Source organism: Moschus berezovskii, chromosome 10, assembly GCF_049115385.1.
Source record: "Moschus berezovskii isolate FMDL1 chromosome 10, NW_MosBer_1.0, whole genome shotgun sequence".
In the NCBI taxonomy this organism is placed as follows: domain Eukaryota; kingdom Metazoa; phylum Chordata; class Mammalia; order Artiodactyla; family Moschidae; genus Moschus; species Moschus berezovskii.
Window position 1 is genome coordinate 17,277,190 of NC_142469.1, and position 26,581 is coordinate 17,303,770.

General features: G+C 41.6%; 1 protein-coding gene and 1 long non-coding RNA gene across 3 annotated transcripts in view; one reads left to right on the plus strand and one right to left on the minus strand.

The window, feature by feature from the left end:
• Positions 1–1,499: 1,499 nt before the first annotated feature.
• LOC148776285 (uncharacterized) overlaps positions 1,500–26,581 on the plus strand; it is a 35,567-nt gene continuing 10,485 nt past the window's right edge. Inside the window, exons 1-2 of the long non-coding RNA XR_016038389.1 lie at positions 1,500–1,816; positions 6,967–7,075. This is a non-coding gene — a long non-coding RNA (uncharacterized LOC148776285). The remainder of the gene's footprint in view (positions 1,817–6,966; positions 7,076–26,581) is intronic.
• The window catches only part of SLC17A5 (solute carrier family 17 member 5), an 84,617-nt gene continuing 72,027 nt past the window's right edge, over positions 13,992–26,581 (minus strand). The window contains exon 12 of one of the 2 annotated variants that reach the window (XM_088840538.1): positions 13,992–15,395. In XM_088840538.1, coding sequence (XP_088696664.1) covers positions 15,258–15,395 — 138 coding nt within the window. In that variant the 3' untranslated portion in view covers positions 13,992–15,257. The remainder of the gene's footprint in view (positions 15,396–26,581) is intronic. The other variant, XM_055433781.2, reaches the window with a different exon arrangement.

Genomic DNA, 26,581 nt, shown 5'->3' on the forward strand with positions numbered 1-26,581 from the left:
AAACACTCAATCCACCACTCAATCCCTCTCCCTCCCCTCACCCCCTTGGCAACCACCAGTCTATTCTTTACGTGTCTTATTCTGTTTCCTAGGTAGGTTCATTTGTATCATATTTTAAAATTTATTTTACTTTTTGACCGTGTGGCATGGCTTGTAGGATCCAAGCTCCCCAACCAGGGATCTAACCTGCGCCCCCTGCAGGGGAAGCAGTCCTAACCGCTGAACCTCCAGGGACTATCCCACATGTCATATTTAAGGTTCCACATACAGGTGATAGCATATGGTACTTACCTTTCCCTTTCTGACTTCCTTCACTTCCTATGATAATCTCCAGTTGCACCTCTTAGAATTCTTGGTTTCAGATACTAAACCACAGAGAAATCTCAGAGAGGGACTCATATACTAGGGTATCCGAGAGGTGTTCTTGGAAGCTGGGAGGGAGATTTTAGGGGAGCAAGGTATGGATTGGTATGGCAGCCTGGGCTTTGGGGCCGGCGGGAAGCCGTCCTGGGCAGGGCGCAGGGTGCCGGCCAGCGGGGGTGGAACGCGGACGAGATCCAACCCCCACTTCTCCCCGCCCCTCCCTCCGCACCCCCAACCCCGCCCCTCCCCCGTCCCCTCCCTCCCCCCGCCCCGGCCCTTCGCCCCAAAGCGCAGCGCCGCATCTGGGGCCTCTGGCTGCGGCCGGGCTGTCGGAGCCGGGGCGCTGCGGGCTGCCGCCGCTGGGGGCGCACCGGCGGCTGGGGGAAGGGACGACATGAGCCCGGCCGCCCCGGCCCTGCGGGAGCTGCCCCGGGACGCTCAGCGCGCCTGCCCGGGCCAGCAAATCTTTTCTTCCTGCGCGTCGGCAAGCTGGCCGAGGGCAGAAGTCGGGATATGAAACATCTTCTATTGATTTTCAACTCTTGGCGGCAGCCGCCAGATTCCTCGAGAGTCACTGAGTCCCAGACAAGATACTCCAAGCTCAATACATTTGTCATAGACGACAGCTTCCCCCCCCAGAAAAGAGCTCCTCACCATCAAGCCCCGGGCCAGCTCCCTCCCCAAGACCGTGTTCCTGCCTTAGGGCAAGCTCTTCCCTTCGAAATCCGAGCCTTCACCCTGCGCCTGGACGCTGAGGCTGTGATGTGGCTTCCTGTGCCTGTTTCAGGATAGTTTTTGCTGGGTGAAGAGAACATGAGGGTCCTGCCCACCTCTCGGGGGAGACGGGAGTAGATTTGGGGGGTGGTCTCCAGGCGTCTTCCTCCCGCCACGATGACCCTGGCTTTTGGGAATACGGTCCCACGACTACTGTGGGTTTTAGGAAGTATCATCAAGTGGACAGTAATCTGAAAAGTCAGTTCTGCATTTTGGCCTAAAAAAGAAAAGAGTAACAGTCACTGTTTCTTTCTTTTTTTTTAAGCGTCCGGGGTGCCCGGAGCCCAGTTCTGAGGCCCCGCTGTGACTTTCCATTGTTGGCGCGGCCCGCGCCCGCGGGCGGCCCTGGCTGAGTCACTCCGGATTCTTTGTGTTTTCCCTCCGCGAGCGCGGGATGGCTGCTCTAAGAGTCATCTTCTTTGCTCAGACAAAAGAAATCTAGCCTTTGATGGTTCTGATTCACGAGTCAGCTAAAATATGAGTCAAACTCCGGTTTCCTAAGAGCTGGAAATATCTGCTCCGCCCCACCCTAACGGGGAGCGCCCACAGTTCTCGTTTCGCCACCCAGTGGCTCAAATCTGGAGCACTTCTTTGGTATCCAAGGGCAAACCGATCTGCGCGCTGTGAAGCGGTTTTCAGGGCAGTGAAACTGCAGTGGAGCCCAAGCTTCAGAAGAGAGGTGTGTGTGTGTGTTTGCGCGTGCATGCTTCAATAATCAGTTCTTTAAAAATATAAAACTATTGCAGTGAAACTGATGGACATTATCTCGGGATAGGGAGCAAAGAAGATGCCTGAACTGAATGGCAGCCTCCACGGTATCCTGGTTTTTTTTTTTGGCAAGTAAATATGGGTCGTTTGGCATGGCCTGTGGCTGACAGGAATATCAACAAGGGCCACTTTGTAGGCCACAGAAGCCACTTTACGCCCAGGGTGAGGTGTAATGTTGGAAAGTGGTGACGCTGGTGGCGGCGGGCGGTGGGGGTGGGGGTGGGGGGACGTGGAACTTTCCAGCCAAGAGCTCCAGTGCCAGCGGCTCTGAGTTTGGTGTTGGAAAGACAGGGGATCAGTTCCGGGGCTGACACAGGTTTTTGTTTTTTTTTTTAATATGTTCTTTTCTGATTAAACAATTTTTATTTTCGAAATTTCTAAATAAATACAAATGCTCAAAGGAGGAAAAAAAATAATTACCTGTCCAGAAATAATCTCTGTTAACATTTTGGTGTGTGTGTGTTCAGTTTTTTTTTTCCTATGTCTATTTTATTTAAACAAAAATGGAATTGCTATATTCAACAGAAATGAAAATATATGCCCCCCAAACCACCGTGCATGAATGTTCATAGCAACATTATTCCTAACTGCTAAAAAGTGGAAAGAATTCAGCTGATGACTGGATAACCAAAAAGTGATCTATCCATTTAATGGAATATTATTTGGGACTGAAAAGAATGAAATGTGGATGCATGTTGCAACGTGGATGAACTTTGAAAACATTATGCTAAAAAGAAACCAGACACACAGCACATTAGAGACAGAAACTAGATTAGTGGCTGGCAGGGACTAGAGCTGGGGGAGATGGAGTTTCCTTTGGGGCTGATGAAATGTTTTGGAATTAAATATGTGATGGGCACATAGCTCTGTAATGTACTAACAACTATTGAACTGTACACTTTAAAAAAGATGAATTTTATGGTGTGTGAATTGTATCTCAAAAAGCTGTTATTAAACAAAAGTAGATGAATCACACTGTACCTCATATTATGAACATTTCCCTAATATTCCAAAAGACTACTCTGTAATATTTCTATTTTTAATTATCAAAGTAATGTACAGTTATTCTAAAAAGAATAAAAGAATGCAGAAGAGTGAACAGAAGAAAGTGAAGTATTTCTCCCCCTGCCCATCTTCAACACCTGCAGAGAACCTGCTTAAAAATTATTTTTATCTAATACTCTTCTGTTTATAGAACCTTAGGTTCTGGGCAAGCCCATTGTTTTTATTTTTAATTTTCTTCTCTCTAATTCTGCTTTCATTTTCCTCCCCTGTGTCACCACTCACTCTGTGATCCTCCTTATATGTTCTACATTATGCAAGTATCTCTGGAAAATATCACATTTTGGTATGGGTTTTTAATATTTGGAAGTGGTTATTGTGCTATTAAGTCTTCTTATGAAACACTTTCTGAGGTCTCTGCATGTTCTTAGGTGATATTATTCCTCAGTAAAATTCACCACATTTTATTTATCTATTTCCGTAATGAGGCACACCTGGCTCACCTCCAGCTCTGTCACAAGGAACAGTGTGGTGTATACGTTCCCTCCAGGACTTGAGCAAGAATTACTCTGGTACAAATACCCTGATGTGGGGCAGTATACTGGGGCAAAGGGCATATTCTTATTTAATTTAAATGCAATCGTTTTGCTTTCTGGAATGGATACACCAGTTCATATTCCCTTCTCCCTGTGGACAGTGATTTTCACCTCCTCACATCCTCTGCCAACATTTGATGGCATCAAACTTTCTAATTTTTATTAATTTGATGGTTTGAGAGGAATATCTTAATTTGCATTTCTGTTTCTATAATTACAAGGGAATTCATTTATTAAAAAAAATAACTGTTATATTTCTTTTTTGAGTTATTTCATTTCTGGCTGCACTGGGTCTTTGTTGCTGTTCGAGGGCTTTCTCTAGTTGCGGCGACTGGGGGCTGCTCTTGTTTGCAGTGCATGGGCTTCTCACGCGGTGGCTTCTCTTGTGGAACATGGACTCTAGGGCCCACAGGCTTCAGTGGTTGCAACACTCAGGCTTAGTAGTTGTGGCACACAGGGACTTGGTTGAATTCTCTGCAGCATGTGGAATCTTTCCTGACCAGGGATGGAACCTGTGTCCCCTGCATTGGCAGGAGGATTCGTATCCACTCTACCACCAGTGAAGTCTTTTGTTTATTTAAAAAACATATTTATTTGTTTGGCTGTGCTGGGTTAGCTTAGCCAGGACTTTTAGTTGAACTCTTGGTTGCGGCATGTGGGATCTAGTTCCCTGACCTGGGATGGAACCCAGGCCCCTGGCATTGGGGGCACAAAGTCTTAGCCACTGGACCACCCGGCTGGACCACTGGACCAGCCTCTACAAGGGAATTTAATCAGCTCTTCATATACTTGTTTGTCATCTTGTCTTCTATTAAGTGAATTGCCTGTTCATTGCTCATTTTTCTGTTGGGTTTTCTCACTTTTTCTTGTTGATCTGTAGGAGCTCTTTGAATATTCTAGATATTAATCTCTTCTATGGACAAGATGTTACAATCTCCTCTACTCTACTATCTGTTAACTTTGATTGGTATGTTAAGAAGTACTTAATGTAGTGAAGACCATTTAATTTTACTCCTAGGGACTTCCCTGGTGGTCCAGTAGCTAAGGCTCTGTGCTTCCAGTTCAGAGGGCCCAGATTCAATCCTTGGTCAGGAAACGATCCCACATGTCGCAACTAAAGATTCTGCATGCCACAATTAAAAAGATCCCATGTGCCTCAACTAAAACCCAGCACAGCCAAAAAAAAAAAAGATTAAAAAAAGATAATTTTCCCCCTGTTCCTAAAAGCTATTTTCCAGTAATTTTTTCTTTTCACTATCTAATTTTATATTGCTACTATTAACAGATCTTTTCCCATGTATATATCAACACATCCCTAATTTATTTCTTAACAAAAATATAATAAGATAATGTGTTTTGTTAGGTAGCTATTTTTCATCTTCAAACAAATTGTATGGACATTTTCCTATGTCTCTGTTTCAGCATGCTTACTTTTTAATGGTTGCATAGTATTCTCTTATATGAATGTACCATAACTTCTTTAACAATTTCCTTACTGATGAAAAACTGACAATACTCTTAAAAAATGCTTGGTGCTTGTTCAAGTACTTTTTAGGCTAGATTATCATACGCAGACTTTCTGGTTTAATGAATATGTTTAATTTTTGACTTATTACCAAACTACTCTCCAAAAACGTTGTAATGATTTGTACTTCCATTGACAGTGTTCAAACACAGTTTGTTGTTGTAGTAGTTGTTGTATAAATTAACACTTTTATTATAGGCTGGTGATGTTTCCAGTGGTGTTGCTGCTCCTGTTCTTTCAGCTCTTTTAGTCTCTAAGGCGACTTCACTGTGAGGGCACCGGTGGTGCCGTGGTCCAGGCGCCACCAGCCTCCGTTTTCGTGCGTGAGCTGCAGCTCCCCTCTTCATCTTGGTTTTGCCACAGAAGGAGCAGGTGTCCTTGGTGTGCAGGCTGATTTGCTTCACTATCTTCCTGAGGGAGGCACTGGGTCAACACTGTCCTGAATCGACAGTGGTCCTGACCTTCCTGGTACAGTTAGCCATATCACCTCAAAGTAGGTCCAAGCCCAGAGGGGAACCAAACATGATTTTTTAAAATTAGCTTAATTTTTATTTTATATTGGAGTATGGTTGATTTACAATGTTGTGTTAGTTTCAGGTGTATAGTCAAGTGATTCAGTTGAACGTATGCATATATCCGCTCTCAGATTCTTTTCCCATATAGTTATTAAAGAATATTGAATAGAGTTTCCTATGCTATATTGTAGGTTCTTGTTGATTATCTGTTTTATGGTAGTGTGCATTTATTAATCTCAAATTCCTAGTTTATCCCTCCCCCGCCACCTTTTGAAACCCTTTGGTAACCATAAGTTTATTTTCAAAGTCTGTGAGTCTGTTTCTGTTTTGTAAATAAGTTTATCTCTGTCATTTTTTAAGTTCCAAATAAAAGCAATATCATATGATATTAGTCTTTGTCTGAATTATTTCACTTAGTATGATAATTTCTAGGTCCATATATGTTGTTGCAAATCGTATTATTTCATTCTTTTTATGGCTGAGTAATATTCCATTGTTGACTTCCCTTGTGGCTCAGTGGTAAAGAATCCACCCACGGTGAATGAAATATGGGTTTGATCTCTGGGTCGGGAAGTTCCCCCGGAGAAGGGAATGGCAACCCCACTCCAGTATTCTTGCCTGAGAAATCCCATGGACAGAGGAGCCTGGCAGGTTATATAGTCTGTGGTGTCACAAAAGGGTCGGTCATGACTTAGCAATTAAATGACAACAAAAGCAATATTCCACTGTATATATGTACCATATCTTTTTTTTTATCCATTCTTCTGTTGATGGGCATTTAGATTGCTTTCATGTCTTGGTTATTGTACACAGTGCTACAATGAACATTGCGGGGGGGCACGTATCTTTTCAAATTATGGTTTTCTCCAGATATTTATCCAGGAATAGGATTGTGGCATCATTTGGTAGCTCTATTTTTAGTTTTTTAAGGAGCCTCCATATTGTTTTTCATAGTGGCTGTACCAATTTGCATTCCCACCGACAGTTTAAGAGGGTTCTATTTTCTCCACACCCTCTCCAACACTTACTGTTTGCAAACTTTTTGTTGATGGCCATTCTGACTGGTGTGAGGCGACACCTCATTGTAGTTTTGATGTGCATTTCTCTCATAATTAGTGATGTTGAGCACTTTTTCATGTGCTTTTTAACCATCTATGTGTCCTCTTTGGATAAATATTTATTTAGATCTTCAGCCCATTTTTTGACTGGCTTGTTTGTTTTTCTGATATTGAACTGCATGAACTATTTATACAAAATATACATTTTGAAGATTAACCCCCGTTGGTTTCGTCATTTGCAAATATATTCTCCCATACTGAGGATTGTGTTTTCATTTTGTTCATGGTTTCCTTTGCTGTGCAAAAGCTTTTAAGTTTAATTAGGTCCCATTTGCTTATTTTTGTTTTTATTTTCATTATTCTAGGAGGTGAACTTGGGCGAACTCTGGGAGATGGTGAGGGACTGGGATGCCTGGTGAGCTGTAGTCCACGGGGTTGCAGAGTCGGACACTAGGAGACTGAACAACAAAGGAGGTGGGTTCAGAAAGATATTGCTGTGAGTTATGTCAGAGACTTTTCTGCTTATGTTTTTCTCTAAGAGTATTATAGTCTTTGGTCTTACATTTAGGTCTTTAATCCATTTTGAGTTTATTTTTGTATGCGGTGTTAGAGAATGTTCTAATTTCATTCTTTTATATGTAGCTGTCTAGTTTTCCCAGCACCACTTATTGAAGAGACTTCAATATTCTTCAGTATTATTCTTGTCTCCTTTGTCGTAGATTAACTGAGAATATGTGTATGGGCTTATTTTGGGGCTTCCTATTCTGTTCCATTGATGTATAAGTTTGTCTTTGTGCCAATACCATACTGCTTTAGCTTAATAGTATAGTCTGAAGTCGGGGAGCCTGATTTCTCAAGTTTCTGTTTTTCTTTCTCAGGGTTGCTTTGAGCTCCTCAGACATAGATGGCGGGCTTTGACCATCACCCATTTTTGCTAATAGCAGAAATGGTAGTTACAGAGTCACTGTCGGTGTCCTTGGCTCCTCTGTTCCTTCCCCTTTTTAAATGTTTTCTATTTCAGGAATAGAAATAATGAATTATTATTTTTTTCCATAGAAGCAACTGAATCATATCAACATACTTAGGTTTGTGGAAAACATTAAAAAGAGTCATAGTGCTATAGAATAAACATAGAATAGCTGCACTTTCCCTAATATCATCCATGGAGCTGAGATAGTGAAACAAAATTCCCAACTCAGTGTAATAGTTTGAGCCAGTGGGCTTATTTGGTTGAAGTTGGCACGGGGAGCCAAGATTGATGGTGGGGTTCCTGTAAGCTGCGAAGACCTCTCCATTAACAGAGCATGTATCTTGGATCCCAGCATTAACTAAGTCTTGTTGCCTGCATATTTGGGGGTCGGAATCAGATTGATTATATTCTTTGCAACCAAAGATGGAGAAGCTGTATACAGTTAGCGAAAACAAGACCAGGAACTGACTGTGGCTCAGATCATGAACTCCTTATTGCGAAGTTCAGACTTAAATTGAAGAAAGTAGGGAAAACCACTAGACCATTCAGATATGACCTCAATCAAATCCCTTATGATTATACAGTGGAAGTGAGAAATAGATTTAAGGGACTAGATCTGATTGATAGAGTGCCTGATGAACTCTGGACGGAGGTTCGTGACATTGTACAGGAGACAGGGACCAAGACCATCCCCATGGAAAAGAAATGCAAAAGAGCGAAATGGCTGTCTGAGGAGGCCTTACAAATAGCTGTGAAAAGAAGAGAATCGAAAAGCAAAAGAGAAAAGGAAAGATATAAGCATCTGAATGCAGAGTTCCAAAGAATAGCAAGGAGAGATAAGAAAGCCTTCCTCAGTGATCAATGCAAAGAAATAGAGGAAAACAACAGAATAGGAAAAACAAGAGACCTCTTCAAGAAAATTAGAGATTCCAAAGGAACATTTCATGCAACGATGGGATCGATAAAGGACAGAAATGGTATGGACCTAACAGAAGCAGAAGATATTAAGAAGAGGTGGCAGGAATACACAGAAGAACTGTACAAAAAAGATCTTCACAACCAAGATAGTCACGATAATGTGATCACTGACCTAGAGCCAGACATCTTGGAATGTGAAGTCAAGTGGGCCTTAGAAAGCATCACTACTAACAAAGCTAGTGGAGGTGATGGAATTCCAGTGGAGCTATTTCAAGTCTTGAAAGATGATGCTGTGAAAGTGCTGCACTCAATATGCCAGCAGATTTGGAAAACTCAGCAGTGGCCACAGGACTGGAAGAGGTCAGTCTTCATTCCAATCCCAAAGAAAGGCAATGCCAAAGAATGCTCAAACTACCGGACAGTTGCACTCATCTCACACGCTAGTAAAGTCATGCTCAAAATTCTCCAAGCCAGGCTTCAGCAGTATGTAAACGGTGAACTCCCAGATGTTCAAGCAGGTTTTAGAAAAGGCAGAGGCACCAGAGATCAAATTGCCAACATCCGCTGGATCATGGAGAAAGCAAGAGAGTTTCAGAAAAACATCTATTTCTGCTTCATTGACTATGCCAAAGCCTTTGACTGTGTCGATCACAATAAACTGTGGAACATTCTGAAAGAGATGGGAATCCCAGACCACCTCACCTGCCTCTTGAGAAACCTGTATGCAGGTCAGGAAGCAACTGTTAGAACTGGACATGGAACAACAGACTGGTTCCAAATAGGAAAAGGTGTACGTCAAGGTTGTATATTGTCACCTTGCTTATTTAACTTATATGCAGAGTACATCATGAGGAACGCTGGGCTGGAAGAAGCACAAGCTGGAATCAAGATTGCTGGGAGAAATATCAATAACCTCAGATATGCAGATGACACTACCCTTATGGCAGAAAGTGAAGAGGAACTCAAAAGCCTCTTGATGAAAGTGAAAGAGGAGAGTGAAAATGTTGGCTTGAAGCTCAACATTCAGAAAACAAAGATCATGGCATCTGGTCCCATCACTTCATGGGAAATAGATGGAAAAACAGTGGAAACAGTGTCAGACTTTATTTTTTTGGGCTCCAAAATCACTGCAGATGCTGACTGCAGCCGTGAAATTAAAAGATGCTTGCTCCTTGGAAGGAAAGTTATGACCAACCTTGATAGTATATTAAAAAGCAGAGACATTACTTTGCCAACCAAGGTCCATCTAGTCAAGGCAATGGTTTTTCCTGTGGTCATGTATGGATGTGAGAGTTGAACTGTGAAGAAGGCTGATCGCCGAAGAATCGATGCTTTTGAACTGTGGTGCTGCAGAAGACTCTTGAGAGTCCCTTATACCGCAAGGAGATCCAACCAGTCCATTCTAAAGGAGATCAACCCTGGATGTTCATTGGAGGGACTGATGCTAAAGCTGAAACTGCAATACTTTGGCCACCTCATGCGACGAGTTGACTCACTGGAAAAGACTGTGATGCTGGGAAAGGTTGGGGGCGGGAGGAGAAGGGGACGACAGAGAATGAGATGGCTGGATGGCATCACCGACTCTGTGGACATGAGTTTGAGTGTACTCCAGGGGTTGGTGATGGACAGGGAGTCCTGGTGTGCTGTGATTCATGGGGTCGCGGAGAGTCGGACACGACTGAGCGACTGAACTGAACTGAACTGAACTGATCTGTGGATACTAAGTGAGGTAATCTATGTGACAGTGAAATATACATGCTGTCACCTATTGTATGCTGATGTAGCTGATGATGATCAAAAAGAGACCTCTGTGAATGCCCTGCTGCTAATGACAGAACAACTCAAAGCACAGCAGACACCTAAAGTAGCTTTGTTGTGGAGGGGAAAAATGCATTATCATACATACTGGGCTTCACAGGTGGTACTTGTGGTAAAGAATCTTCCTGTCAATGCAGGAGACACAAGAGACACCAGTTCGATCCCAGGGTCGGGAAGATCCCCTTGAAGTGGGCATGGCAACCTATTCCAGTATTCTTGTCTGGAGAATCTCTATGGACAGAGAAGCCTGGTGGGCTACAGTCCTTCGAGTCGCAGAGTCAGACACGATGGAAGTGATTTAGCATACACGCACATCATACATATTGTTTTTTTTTTTTTTTTACATCATACATATTGTATAGGTAATTTATGCAATATACCAATTGGAATTTCCTCTGACAGCATCCCAATACTTTTCACAAACAGTTCTTGAGCATTAAAAGGCTGTATATCCTATCTCGATCACTTTCAATCTCAACCAAACTTCTGCGGGAAGCTCAAGTTTCAGGCTGTGGAGTGAAGGTGAAATTGTGCAATGCTCAAAGTGAGGGGCTATTAATGGTTCTAATGCAACATGAGGCCAGTATGCACTTGATCCCCGAGAGGCAGTGACCCTCGAAGGGCTAGCTTAGTTCAGTGGTTTCTGCTGAAGAGAGCATGACAGGAAGAGACCTGACACAATATTTAGGTCAGGAGGAGGATTCCCTGTCCCAAGCGCAGCCTATCCCGGCAGGGAGACTGTGAGAGGAGAGCGGTCGCTTGACTACTTTCCCAGCTCAGTTGTGCAATCGTGTCCTCACCGAGAAGCACAGGGCTGGCAGGGCTGGACGTCAGCTTCCTCCTCCCCCTGCGTCAAGGTAAATTGAAAGTAAGCTGTGCTCTTCCTCATCAAGGCGCACGGGAAAGGGTGGCAGGGAAATGGGTTACCTTTGGCTTCAGTACTTTCTGTACTCAAAGCTTGCCATAGCAGAGCTCCAAGAAATTACGTTCTGTGTCACCCTCTTAAAGCACAAACTTTTATAACTGGCTTTTCTTACGGTTGCTCTAAAAGGCAGAGGCATCTGAAAAGGCGTTGTGATCCACTTTACATTTCTATGAACAAGGTTATTTATTTTTTAAACGGAAATTAGATGTTCACTTCATATCTAGTCATCTGAGGCAGTAACATGCTCTTCCTGAGAGGAAGAGGAACCAGGTCGTTTCCTTTAGGGCTCTTCCTGCCTTTAAGTTTAAATACTTGACCACTATTTTTCTGTTGGGGCGATTTTATTTAACAGTGATAAACTTCCCTCAGAGAAATCATTTACTTTGCAATAGGATCTAAATTCAAACATCTCTGATTTCTTGAAAATGAAACAAAGGCTGAAGTAGGAAGGACATTATAATGGTTAATACAAACTGCTGACTCCAGCGTTGCCTCTGTTTCTTTCGTAACTCAGCTTCCCGAGGTCAGCTGGCATGCTTGTTTGCCCTGGATTTGATTGTTAGGTGGATAGTGACAATCTCCATAGAAGGTTTCCAAGGCTGGACCCCATGAAGGAAAAGGTTTGATAAATCAGGATGTGAACTTCATGGGAGAAGGGGTTTGCTTTTTTCACACTGTATTGCAGGTACAAGAACAAGCCCAGCACCTGATGAATGTGTGGAAAATACTTGCTGTATAACTGGGAGGAGAATTACTTTGCCTATATCGGACTGAGCTATTCTCAAATACTTTCAAAACCATTCACCAATGACTGCCACTTATAACTTACTTTGAGGTTAGCATATCCTTTCTGCATTGAGTGTTTCATTTATTCAGTTTCTTTTTTGAGAAGAAAACAGTCTATTGAAAAAGTAATATATGAGTTTTAAAAAATCAACACATGTAACAAAGGGTTATTTACTAAGTATTAGTTAAACAAATTGGAGAAGGAAATGGCAGCCCACTCCAGTGTTCTTGCCTGGAGAATCCCAGAGACGGCGGAGCCTGGTGGGCTACTGTCTATGGGGTCGCACAGAGTCGGACACGACTGAAGTGACTTAGCAGCTTAGCAGTTAAACAAATGTTGCTGTTCAGTCGCCCCAGCTCTTTGCGACCCCTTGGTCTGCAGCATGCTGGGTAAAGGAATTGTTGGGTGGGCAGAGGGAAGTGGGGTGGGAGTGTTTCACCCTATGGGAGCATCCTGGTCTGGGAGGTGGGATGTACTTGGACTAATAACCCAGCACAGGTGGGAAATCAGGCAGAAGAGGTTCAGATTAAAGGCAGTGAGATTACTTATCTATTCCAGGTGAAAACAAAAGCTGCAAAGATCTTATTTGGGAGATGGCCAAAGAGATTAAAAAAATTCCAGAGTCTTAAAAAGACTAGAATGGAAAATACAGGTGGTTAATTATAAACCGGGTTGAGGGTGAGATGGGAGATGAGGGAGGAGGAAGAATAACAAATGACTTCAAGCCCGAGCCTCAGTGACAGGAAGATGAAACTCTTAACAGGAATGAAGATCATGATGGGAACGGTTGTTTACTGGGGGAACGGGGTGAGGGAGTGAGGGTGGATTTAAACTTCTCAGGTGAAATGAAGACAGCTCACTGGGGATGTCCATTAGGCAGTGGAAAGCCTGGTGGGGATTACACAGTAGCTTGAGTAACAGGTGTCTTGTTTTTTCGGTGATATTTTTATGTGACTAGATTATAATGTCGTGTTTCAAAAGGTGAAAATGAATCTCCTTTCCACCTCCCCACCCCGTAGACCATTTTTTCTCTACAGAAGGAACTACTGTTTCCAGTCTCTTGAGTATCACTCTAGAAACACTCCATATATGTGTATATCTCTATCTGAAAGTGAAAAGTGGAAGTGTTAGTCACTCAGTTGTGTTTGACTCTTTGGGACCCCATGGACTGTAGCCCGCCAGGCTCCTCTGTCCATGGGATTCTCCAGGCAAGAATACTGGATTGGGTTGCCATTTCCTTCTCCAGGGGATCTTTCCCATCCAGGGATCGAACCCAGGTCTCTTGCATTGCAGGCATATTCTTTACTGTCTGTGTGCCGAGCAGCACTGCTTGTAGGATCTTAGTTCCCTAACCAAGGATTGAACCCCAGCCCCTGGAAGTGAAAGCACTGAGTTCTAACCACTGGACCATTTTTATGTCCTTGGGAGAGTTTGGTATTTTTAAAAGTATTTATTTATTTGCCCAGGTCTTAGTTGGGGCACATGGGATCTTTGATCTTTGCTGGGACATGTGGGATCTAGTTCCCTGAGTAGGGATTGAACTCCGGCCCCTAGCATTGTGAGTGCAGAGTCTTAGTCACTAGACCACCAGAGAAGTCCCTGGTATTTTTGCTTTTTAGAGGCTAGAGAAGGCTTTTGTGTGTTTTTGAGACAGAAGGGAAAGAACAAGAATAGAGGTAGAGACTGAGGAAGCAAATTAAAGAGAAATTACTGAAGCAAGGTCTAGTGGAGGTGGAGAAGATATAATCACTGATGCAAGTGTATGTTTTAGTGGGTGGGAAGAGTCCCTTTTGAGAGCAGGAAGGGCAGGCTGATGGCCGTAGGGGTTTGTGATACTGCATCACTTGGAGGACCTGAGTATCCTGCCCAGGTGGTGGTAGAGATGCACGTAGAGGTTGACCAGTGGTTTGAGAAAGACGGCAGGAAAGATGTAAAATAGCCACTGTGGATACTAGAAGATATCATAGAACTGTCAGATTAAAAAAAAAATCATTCCAAAAAGGTTTATTTTGATGATTTATAAAAGAAATATCACCATTGCAACTTAAAGCTATTTACAGATTTAAAATTAATTTACAGAATGTATACACATCATATTACATTAAATAGATTTAGTTAAAATATTACAGGTAGTGTTGAACATACACAACGAAACATAAATCAAGTTCTAAATCACATAAATGCCCGCAAAGCATGCTCAAAACCACTGGAAGATGGTTCAGGAAAAACTGGAAAAATTAGATTTCAGAAACCAGCACTAAAGATGATTACACCACCAGTTGCAGGTGATATGGAAGTAGAAGTCACTTGAACGTTGAACTGCAACCGGACACTTAGGTGTAAGACAGAAAAAAAATGTTTTTCTTCTTTTTATATTTTAATTATTCTGGTGTAGCTCCTAGAACACAGGACTTGAAGATTTATACTCTGATCCATGTGAAGGTAGGATCATCAAGGATGACATTACATGTGGCTAACTGGGTATCACACTTTCTTTTGCAGGTTACATGCCAGGCAATACTCCAGTGCACTGGGAAGGGAAGGGAGAGGGTGCATGGTAGCCATGACTGTGGATCGCACTGTCCCTGTTGGCTCAGGGCTTCATCCACAGATTAACAGCGCCAGGGGAAGAATACCATCCAAAGCCTTGGCGCTGACCCTGGTCTTGGATGCTGCCTAAGTGCTGGGCACTGTCCCTGAAGCCAGAGAGGGGATGTGTGGCAGCTGCCTGGGCATGGTTCCCTCAGTGAAGTTGCCAGGCTGAATGATACAGTGGCTGCCAGCTCCGTGGAGAGGCTAAAGTTTGAGACCTACGTGTCAGGGATTGCTGATGACAAATAATTTTTTGAGGAAGGTGTACAAAACCAGATGTTTAACAAGACCTGAGAATTATTATCCACCTTAATTAAGCAAAGGTATAGAGGGGTCTATTTCAGCTCATCTCTTTAGGTATAGTCTTATAAATAAATAGAACTCCCCTACTGCGGGTGGCCTGACTTGCAGCCAGGTATGTGACCCTGAATTATAAGTTCCAGCAAACAGGTTAATAATAATTAAAAATAGCTAATTTTGCTTATCTGGCAACTAGTGACATTTCATGATTACAAGCCTTACAAATCTAATACATACAATTTTTTCTTGTATACAGATTGCTTAAACATTAAAATATCAAAGGCACTTTTAGGTTACATGATAAACAAAGATACATTAATAGAGACAGGATTATTTATTGGTTCCTTCAGTTTTTGTGTCCTCGGTGATCACTGACAGCCCAGTTTTGCACTTCACCTTTGGCGAATAGTGTGAAGAAAATGGCACCAAATACATTGATAGCAGCAGCGATGCAGAAAACAGTTTGCCATTCTCCAATAGTGTTCTGTGGAGAAACAGAGAAAAAAGATGCAAATGCCAAAATATCTTGTTTGCAGTTCACTTTTTAAAAAAGGTGGTGCCTCAAGACTGTTGTTACATAGTGGTAGCATTATTCATAAAACCTGGACAACACAAATGTCCATCAACAGTGAACTTGTGGCGTATGTATTCAATGGAATACTATACAGCAGTGAGAATGAATGACCCACAGCAACACAGATACAGCTCACAAAATGTTAAGCAAGAGAAGCCAGACACAAAAGAGTACTGAGTGATTCTACTGATATAAAGCCAATCAGACAAAGCTAATCTATGGCGTTAAGAAGTCCGGATAGTGGTTCCTCATGGTGGGGTTGAAAGAGAAAGGAGGGGCTACCTGGCCACTGTGCAAGAAACATTGTGTTTCTTGATTGGGTGGGTGCGGGTTACATGGATGTTTTAACTTTGTGAAAATTTGTCCTACTATGTACTTAGGATCTGTGCATTTTAAAAATGCGTGTTATACTTCAAGAAAAAGTTTACTAAAAATAAAACATTGGTATGTCCTCGAATCATGTGTTACTAGGAAAGTTTAGTATTATGCCAGCACATCACCTCCTAAGTTCTCACGTGGAATGTGTTAGGGGCAGATCAAGTAAGGATGAGTTAAGACGGACTTTGAAGTTCAAGTTTGAGACTTGGCTTGAAAGATCCTGCAGGGCTCTTGAATGGCACACAACACACGACGTGGATGGGATTTGTCAGTGAGAGATTAAAAAGATACAGTGTGTAATCCAGTGGTACAAAAATATCCAGTAGTCTAATCATTATGAATTATGACATTTCCACACAATAAAAATAATTTATGTAAAAAATATCCAGTAGTTATCTAAATCTCTGGGTCATGTGACTATCTTTAATAACCTTTTTTTTTAAAAAAAAATTTTCGCAGTTTCAGTGTAACTGGAGTGCTACATTTGCTGCACTTAGAGAAGAAAAACAAAACAAGCAGCAGAACTGGCAATGAGGAAGAAAAAGGAAACCAGGAAGTTGGAAGCTGTCATGAAGTGATTTATTTAGGAAAAAAGGAAAAAGAAAGAAAGGAGCACTCTGTGATTAATTATGCTTGTCTCAGATGATATATTTTGGTGAAAAAAATCTTAGAACTGCTTCTTAAATTTTAGGGACTATTTAGATATGGTTGCTAACAATGTGTTATCATCCTAGGGTAGAAGTCTGTCAGTAATTATAGTTATAAATCAGAGAGACAGGTTTAAGATGGTTTCTTATGATTCCAAGACAAAGTTTCTCTGTGTGATCTACAGGATGAAATAACACTTCAGTGTTATCTGGAGGCAATGGGTGACTTAAAATCAATGAATAGTATCAGAAATTCACAAAGCTCCTAGTTTGCCTCCTAACAAAAAAATTTCACCAGTTTTTAGAGAATACTGTTTTGTCTGTAACAAAATTGAACCTCAGACACGCTCTAACCTTTTATTTCATTCTTCTTCTTAATTTTTGGCCATGTCACACAGCTTGTGGGATCTCAGCTCGCTGACCAGGGACTGAACCTGGGCCACGGCAGTAAATGCCAAATCCTAACCACAGGACTTCCAGGGAACTCCCTATTTCATTAATTATTTATGCTCTGACTCATTCCACAACATTTTTGTGGTTGTGCAGTAAACTTTAATTGTAAGTAATTACAATTGTAAGACAAATGTGCTTTTCCTTTTTTTAAAAATATTATGGCCTTTGGACTTCCTTGGTGGCATGGTGGGTGGGAATCTGCCAGCCAATGCAGAGGACACAGGTTCAATCCCTGGTCCGGGAAGATTCCATGTGCTGTGAAGCAACTAAGCCCCTGGGCCACAACTACTGGGTTCGAGCTCCAGAGCCCTGGAACCGCAACTGCTGAGCCCAGGTGCTGCAACTACCAAAGCTTGCACCTAGAGCCCATGGTCTGCAACAAGAGAAGCCACTGCTACGAGAAGCCTATACAATGCAATAAAGAGTAGCTCCTGCCTGCCACAACTACCCATGCACAATGATGAAGACCCAACACAACCAAAAATAAATAAAAGTATAAAAAAATAAAATAGTAAATTACAAGAATGACCTTCTAATAATATTAAACAAACGCTAAAACAACATATCTGAAATCCAGTTCATTTCCACTTTACAAACATTCAGGACTTGAATTCAGGAGTCCGGATCTTCCCAGCAGAAGTGCCAGGACTATTGAGAATGTATGGAATTACTAATGGTAGTCTTCTGACTTAGGTTCTTGTGTTGCCACAGTGCTCCAGGGAGAAAAGGCTAAACATCTGTGACCTGACCATGCTGAGACGTTCCAACATTCCTTTCCATTAAGTGAGAGAAAACTGTAACAAGGAGGCACTGATTCATTGAGTAAGGAATTAGAAATGGCAGAGAGCGCCACCTGAAGTGAACACCCACGTCTGAAGTCAGAGTGTTCGGTAATAAGACAATTTGTAGGCACAGCCTGAAAATCCTAAGGATTGGATAGTGTTAATTTCATCACAGGGACAGAAAATTAAGTCTATTTATAGAGATTTAAATAAACCTCTTGAAGAATCCAATTTCACTAGGCCTTTAGATTTTCTTAAACAGTAGGAAAACTAGAGTTTGAAAGGGCCTTTAAGGATACTGAATTTGGTTTCTTATATAACTCAGAGTCCCTGCTTAGTGATCTGGCCTCAGGTGGCCTTCTGGCTTCAGGGCAGACCAGCCCCGGGTCCATGGTGTTTCCGGGGAAGTGCCTTGGCACTGGTAGGGGGGGTCCCTCCTGCCCTCCCACACCCCAGCTCACCCCGGCTCTGTCCCCACAAACTGGCTGTTCCCTTCTCTGTGCCCACAGCACTCTACACACACTTTTTTCTGCCTTTGTCACACTGTACTTTTTTTTTTTTATTACATACAACCTTCAAATAATGAGCTTCTCAAATGTAGAATTTGCAAATTCTGCCTTCGAATCCTTTGTATCTGTCACACGAATAAGCACTCAAGAAGTGCCAGTTGACATAGGGAAGTGATTACTGGCTAGCTTGCTCTCGCCCCTTTTGATTCCCCCTCTTCTCCTCCTGGCCACCCCTATCTCCCTACTCCCTCTTCTCTTCTCCATGTAACTCTGTGAACCTCTCTGAGTGTTCCTCATTGTGGAGAATCTTTTCACCATTAACCTAGATGTTTTATCATCAGTGTTGTATGGATGGAGAAGTCTTGAGGCTACTGTAAGAATAAGACTAAAAATCAGAGGCAGGAGGTGTAAGTCCAAAACCTGAGAACACCAAAGAACTCCTGACTCCAGGGTACATTAATCGATAGATCATCCAAAAGCCTCCATTCCTACACTGAAACCAAGCACCACCCAAGAGCCAACAAGTTCCAGAGCAAGACATACCACACAAATTCTCCAAAAACACAGGAACATAGCCCTGAGCTTCAATATACAGGCTGCGCAAAGTCACACCAAACCCATAGATATCTCAAAACTCACTACTGGACACTTCATTGCACTCCAGAGAGAAGAAATCCAGCTCCACCCACCAGAACCCTGACGCAAGCTTCCCTAACCAGGAAACCTTGACAAGCCACTCATCCAACCCCACCCACAGGGAGGAACCTCCACAATAAGGAGGAACCACAAACTGCCAGAATACAAAAAGGCCACCCCAAACACAGCAATCGAAGCAAGATGAAAAGGCAGAGAAATACTCAGCAGGTAAAGGAACATGATAAATGCCCACCACACCAAACAAAAGAGGAGGAGACAGCGAGTCTACCTGAAAAAGAATTCAGAATAATGATAGTAAAAATGATCCAAAATCTTGAAAACAAATGGAGTTACAGATAAATAGCCTGGAGACAAGGATTGAGAAGATGCAAGAAATGTTTAACAAGGACCTAGAAGAAATAAAAAAGAGTCAATCAGTAATGAATAATGCAATAAATGAGATAAAAAACACTCTGGAGGGAACCAACAGTAGAATAACAGAGGCAGAAGATAGGATAAGTGAGGTAGAAGATAGAATGGTAGAAATAAATGAAGCAGAGAGGAAAAAAGAAAAACAAATTAAAAGAAATGAGGGCAATCTCAGAGACCTCTGGGACAATGTTAAATGCCCCAACATTCGAATCATAGGAGTTCCAGAAGAAGAAGACAAAAAGAAAGGCCATGAGAGAATACTTGAGGAGATAATAGTTGAAAACTTCCCTAAAATGGGGAAGGAAATAATCACCCAAGTCCAAGAAACCCAGAGAGTCCCTAACAGGATAAACCCAAGGTGAAACACCCCAAGACACATATTAATCAAATTAACAAAGATCAAACACAAAGAACAAATATTAAAAGCAGCAAGGAAAAAATAACAAATAACACACAAGGGGATCCCCATAAGGATAACAGCTGATCTTTCAACAGAAACTCTTCAGGCCAGGAGGGAGTGGCCAGACATACTTAAAGTGATGAAAGAGAAAAACCTACAACCCAGATTACTGTACGCAGCAAGGATCTCATTCAATATGAAGGAGAAATCAAAAGCTTTACAGACAAGCAAAAGCTGAGAGAATTCAGCACCACCAAACCATCTCTTCAACAAATGCTAAAGGATCTTCTCTAGACAAGAAACATGGAAAGGGTGTAATGTCAACGAGATCATGCTTATCAGTAATTACCTTAAATGTAAATGGGTTGAATGCCCCAACCAAAAGACAAAGACTGGCTGAATGGATACAAAAATAAGACCCCTATATATGTTGTCTACAAAAGACCCACCTCAAAACAAGGGACACATACAGACTGAAAGTGAAGGGCTGGAAAAAGATATTTCACGCAAATGGAGACCAAAAAAAAGCAGGAGTAACAATACTCATATCAGATAAAATAGACTTTAAAATAAAGGCTGTGAAAAGAGACAAAGAAGGACACTATATAATGATCAAAGGATCAATCCAAGAAGAAGATATAACAATTATAAACATATATGCACCCAATATAGGAGCACCGCAATATGTAAGGCAAATGCTAACAAGTATGAAAGGGGAAATTAACAATAACACAATAATAGTGCGAGACTTTAATACCCTATTCACACCTATGGATAGATCAACTAAACAGAAAATTAACAGGGAAACACAAACTTTAAATGATACGATGGGCCATTTAGACCTAATTGATATCTATAGGACATTTCACCCCAAAACAATGAATTTCAGCTTTTTCTCAAGTGCACATGGAACTTTCTCTAGGATAGATCACATCCTGGGCCATAAATCTAGCCTTCGTAAATTCAAAAAAATTGAAATAATTCCAAGCATCTTTTCTGACCACAATGCAGTAAGATTAGATGTCAATTACAGGGAAAAAAAAATTCCAACATATGGAGGCTAAACAATACACTTCTGAATAACCAACAAATCACAGAAGAAATCAAAAAGAAATAAAAATATGCATAGAAACAAATGAAAATGAAAACACAACAACCCAAAACCTATGGGACACTGTAAAAGCAGTACTAAGGGGAAGGTTCATAGCAATACAGGCTTACTTAAAGAAACAAAAAAAAGTCAAATAAATAACCTAACTTTACACCTAAAGCAACCAGGAAAAGAAGCAATAAAGAACCCCAGGGTTAGTAGAAGGAAAGAAATCTTAAAAATTAGGGCAGAAATAAATGCAAAAGAAACAAGAGAGACCATAGCAAAAATCAACAAAGCTAAAAGCTGGTTCTTTGAGAAGATAAATAAAATAAACAAGCCATTAGTCAAACTCATCAAGAAACAAAGGGAGAAGAATCAAATCAGCAAAATTAGAAATGAAAATGGAGAAATCACAACAGACAATACAGAAATACAAAGGATCATAAGAGACTACTATCAGCAACTCTATGCCAATAAAATGGACAACTTGGAAGAAATGGAAAAATTCTTAGAAAGGTATAACTTTCCAAAACTGAAACAGGAAGAAACAGAAAATCTTAACAGACCCATCGCAAGCACGGAAATCAAAACTGGAATGCAAAAGTAGGAAGTCAAGAAACACCTGGAGTAACTGGCAAATTTGGCCTTGGAGCACGGAATGAAGCAGGGCAAAGGCTAATAGAGTTTTGTCAAGAGAATGCACTGGTCATAGCAAACACCCTCTTCCAACAACACAAGATAAGACTCTACACATGGACATCACCAGATGGTCAACACCGAAGTCAGATTGATTATATTCTTTGCAACCAAAGATGGAGAAGCTGTATACAGTTAGCGAAAACAAGACCAGGAGCTGACTGTGGCTCAGATCATGAACTCCTTATTGCGAAATTCAGACTTAAATTGAAGAAAGTAGGGAAAACCACTAGACCATTCAGATATGACCTCAATCAAATCCCTTATGATTATACAGTGGAAGTGAGAAATAGATTTAAGGGACTAGATCTGATTGATAGAGTGCCTGATGAACTCTGGACGGAGGTTCGTGACATTGTACAGGAGACAGGGACCAAGACCATCCCCATGGAAAAGAAATGCAAAAGAGCGAAATGGCTGTCTGAGGAGGCCTTACAAATAGCTGTGAAAAGAAGAGAGGCGAAAAGCAAAGGAGAAAAGGAAAGATATATGCATCTGAATGCAGAGTTCCAAAGAATAGCAAGGAGAGATAAGAAAGCCTTCCTCAGTGATCAATGCAAAGAAATAGAGGAAAACAACAGAATAGGAAAAACAAGAGACCTCTTCAAGAACATTAGAGATTCCAAGGGAACATTTCATGCAAAGATGGGCTCGATAAAGGACAGAAATGGTATGGACCTAACAGAAGCAGAAGATATTAAGAAGAGGTGGCAGGAATACACAGAAGAACTGTACAAAAAAGATCTTCACAACCAAGATAGTCACGATAATGTGATCACTGACCTAGAGCCAGACATCTTGGAATGTGAAGTCAAGTGGGCCTTAGAAAGCATCACTACTAACAAAGCTAGTGGAGGTGATGGAATTCCAGTTGAGCTATTTCAAGTCTTGAAAGATGATGCTGTGAAAGTGCTGCACTCAATATGCCAGCAGATTTGGAAGACTCAGCAGTGGCCACAGGACTGGAAGAGGTCAGTCTTCATTCCAATCCCAAAGAAAGGCAATGCCAAAGAATGCTCAAACTACCGCACAATTGCACTCATCTCACACGCTAGTAAAGTCATGCTCAAAATTCTCCAAGCCAGGCTTCAGCAGAATGTGAACCGTGAACTCCCAGATGTTCAAGCAGGTTTTAGAAAAGGCAGAGGCACCAGAGATCAAATTGCCAACATCTGCTGGATCATGGAGAAAGCAAGAGAGTTTCAGAAAAACATCTATTTCTGCTTCATTGACTATGCCAAAGCCTTTGATTGTGTTGATCACAATAAACTGTGGAAAATTCTGAAAGAGATGGGAATCCCAGACCACCTCACCTGCCTCTTGAGAAACCTGTATGCAGGTCAGGAAGCAACAGTTAGAACTGGACATGGAACAACAGACTGGTTCCAAATAGGAAAAGGTGTACGTCAAGGTTGTATATTGTCACCTTGCTTATTTAACTTATATGCAGAGTACATCATGAGGAACGCTGGGCTGGAAGAAGCACAAGCTGGAATCAAGATTGCTGGGAGAAATATCAATAACCTCAGATATGCAGATGACATTACCCTTATGGCAGAAAGTGAAGAGGAACTCAAAAGCCTCTTGATGAAAGTGAAAGAGGAGAGTGAAAAGGTTGGTTTAAAGCTCAACATTCAGAAAACAAAGATCATGGCATCTGGTCCCATCACTTCATGGGAAATAGATGGAAAAACAGTGGAAACAGTGTCAGACTTTGTTTTTTTGGGCTCCAAAATCACTGCAGATGCTGACTGCAGCCATGAAATTAAAAGACGCTTGCTCCTTGGAAGGAAAGTTATGACCAACCTTGATAGTATATTAAAAAGCAGAGACATTACTTTGCCAACCAAGGTCCGTCTATTCAAGGCTATGGTTTTTCCCGTGGTCATGTATGGATGTGAGAGTTGGACTGTGAAGAAGGCTGATCGCCGAAGAATCGATGCTTTTGAACTGTGGTGTTGGAGAAGACTCTTGAGAGTCCCTTGTACTGCAAGGAGATCCAACCAGTCCATTCTAAAGGAGATCAATCCTGGATGTTCATTGGAGGGACTGATGCTAAAGCTGAAACTGCAATACTTTGGCCACCTCATGCGACAAGTTGACTCACTGGAAAAGTCTCTGATGCTGGGAATGGTTGGGGGCGGGAGGAGAAGGGGACGACGGAGAATGAGATGGCTGGATGGCATCACCGACTCTGTGGACATGAGTTTGAGTGTACTCCGGGAGTTGGTGATGGACAGGGAGGCCTGGCGTGCTGTGATTCATGGGGTCGCGGAGAGTCGGACACGACTGAGCAACTGAACTGAACTGAACTGAACAGTCCAATATCACTGATGAACATAGATGCAAAAATCCTTAACAAAATTCTAGCAAACGGAATCCAACAACATATTAAAAAGATCATACATCATTACCAAGTGGGCTTTATCCCAGGAATGCAAGGATTTCTTTAATATCCATAAATCAATCAATGTAATATACCACATTAATGAACTGAAAGATAAAAACCATATGATTATCTCAATAGATGCAGAGAAAGCCTTTGACAAAATTCAACATCCATTTATGATCAAAACCTTCCAGAAGGCGGGAATAGAGGGAACATTCCTCAACATAATAAAAGCTATATATGACAAACCCACAGCAAACATTATCCTCAATGGTGAAAAATTGAAAGCGTTTCCCCTAAAGTCAGGAACAAGACAAGGGTGCCCACTCTCACCGCTACTATTCAACATAGTTTTGGAAGTTTTGGCCACAGCAATCAAAGAAAAATAAATAAAAGGAATTCAGACTGGAAAAGCAGAAGTAAAACTCTCACTGTTTGCAGATGACATGATCCTATACATAGAAAACCCTAAAGACTCCACCAGAAAATTACTAGAGCTAATCAATGAACTGTGGTGCTGGAGAAGACTCTTGAGAGTCCCTTGGACTGCAAGGAGATCCAACCAGTCCATTCTAAAGGAGATCAATCCTGGGTGTTCGTTGGAAGGACTGATGCTAAAGCTGAAACTCCAATACTTTGGCCACCTCATGCGTTGAGTTGACTCACTGGAAAAGAGTCTGATGCTAGGAAGGATTGGGGGTGGGAGGAGACGGGGACGACAGAGAAGGAGATGACTGGATGGCATCACCAACTCGATGGACATGAGTTTAAGGGAACTCCGGGAGTTGGTGATGGACAGGGAGGCCTGGCGGGCTGTGATACATGGGGTCGCAAAGAGTTGGACACGACTGATGGACTGAATTGAACTGACCTGAACTGAATCAATGAATACAGTAAAGTTCCAGGATAGAAAATTAACACACAGAAATCCCTTGCATTCCTATACACTAACAATGAGAAAACAGAGAAATTAAGGAAACAATTCCATTCATCATTGCAACGAAAAGAATAAAATACTTAGGAGTATATCTACCTGAAGAAACAAAAGACCTATATACAGAAAACTATAAAACACTTATGAAAGAAATCAAAGAGGACACAAATAGATGGAGAAATATACTATGCTCATGGATTGGCAGAATCAATATAGTGAAAATGAGTATACTACCCAAAGCAATCTATAGATTCAAAGCAATCCCTATCAAGCTACCAATGGTATTTTTCAGAGAACTAGAACAAATAATTTCACAATTTGTATGGAAATACAAAAGACCTTGAATATCCAAAGCAATCTTGAGAAAGAAGAATGGAACTGGAGGAATCAACATGCTTGACTTCAGGCTACATTACAAACCTACAGTCATCAAGACAGTATGGTACTGGCACAAAGACAGAAATAGAAAGCCCAGAGATAAATCCATGCACCCATGGACACCTTATCTCTGACAAAGGGGCAAGAATATCAAATGGAGAAAAGACAATCTCTGTAACAAGTGGTGCTGGGAAAACTGGTCAACCAGTTGTAAAAGAATGAAACTAGAACACTTTCTAACACCATACACAAAAATAAACTCAAAATGGATTAAAGATCTAAATGTAAGACCAGAAACTATAAACTCTTAGAGGAAAACATAGGGAAAACACTCTCCGACATAAATCACAACAGGATCCTCCATGACCCACCTCCCAGAATAATGGAAATAAAAGCAAAAATAAACAAATCGGCCCTAATTAAACTTAAAAGCTTTTGCACAATGAAGGCAACTATAAGCAAGGTGAAAAGACAGCCTTCAGGATGGGAGAAAATAAAAGCAAACGAAGCAACTTACAAAGAATTAATCTCAAAAATATACAAGCAACACCTGCAGCTCAATTACAGAAAAATAAACAACCCAATCAAAAAATGGGCCAAAGAACTAAACAGACATTTCTCCAAAGAAGACCAGATGGCTAACAAACACATGAAAAGATGCTCAATATCACTCATTATCAGAGAAATGCAAATCAAAACCACAATGAGCTACCATCTCATGCAGGTCAGAATTGCTGCTATCCAAAAGTCTACAAACAATAAATGCTGGAGAGGGTGTGGAGAAAAGGGAACCCTCTTACACTGTTGGTGGGAATGCAAACTAGTACAACCACTATGGAGAACAGTGTGGAAATTCCTTAAAAAACTGGAAATAGAACTGCCATATGACCCAGCACTCCTGGGCATACACACTGAGGAAACCAGAATTGAAAGAGACACATGTACTCCAATGTTCATCGCAGCACTATTTATAATAGCCAGGACATGGAAGCAACCTAGATGTCCATCTGCAGACGAATGGATAAGAAAGCTGTGGTACATATACACAATGGAGTATTGCTCAGCCATTAAAAAGAATACATTTGAATCAGTTCTAATGAGGTGGATCAAACTGGAGCCTATTATACAGACTGAAGTACGCCAGAAAGTAAAACACCAACACAGTATACTAACGCATATATATGGAATTTAGAAAGATGATAACAATAACCCCGTATGCAAGACAGCAAAAGAGACACAGATGTATAGAACAGCCTTTTGGACTCTGTGGGAGAGGGCGAGGGTGGGATGATTTGGGAGAATGGCATGGAAACATGTATACTATCATATGTGAAACGAATCACCAGTCCAGGTTTGATGCATGAGACAG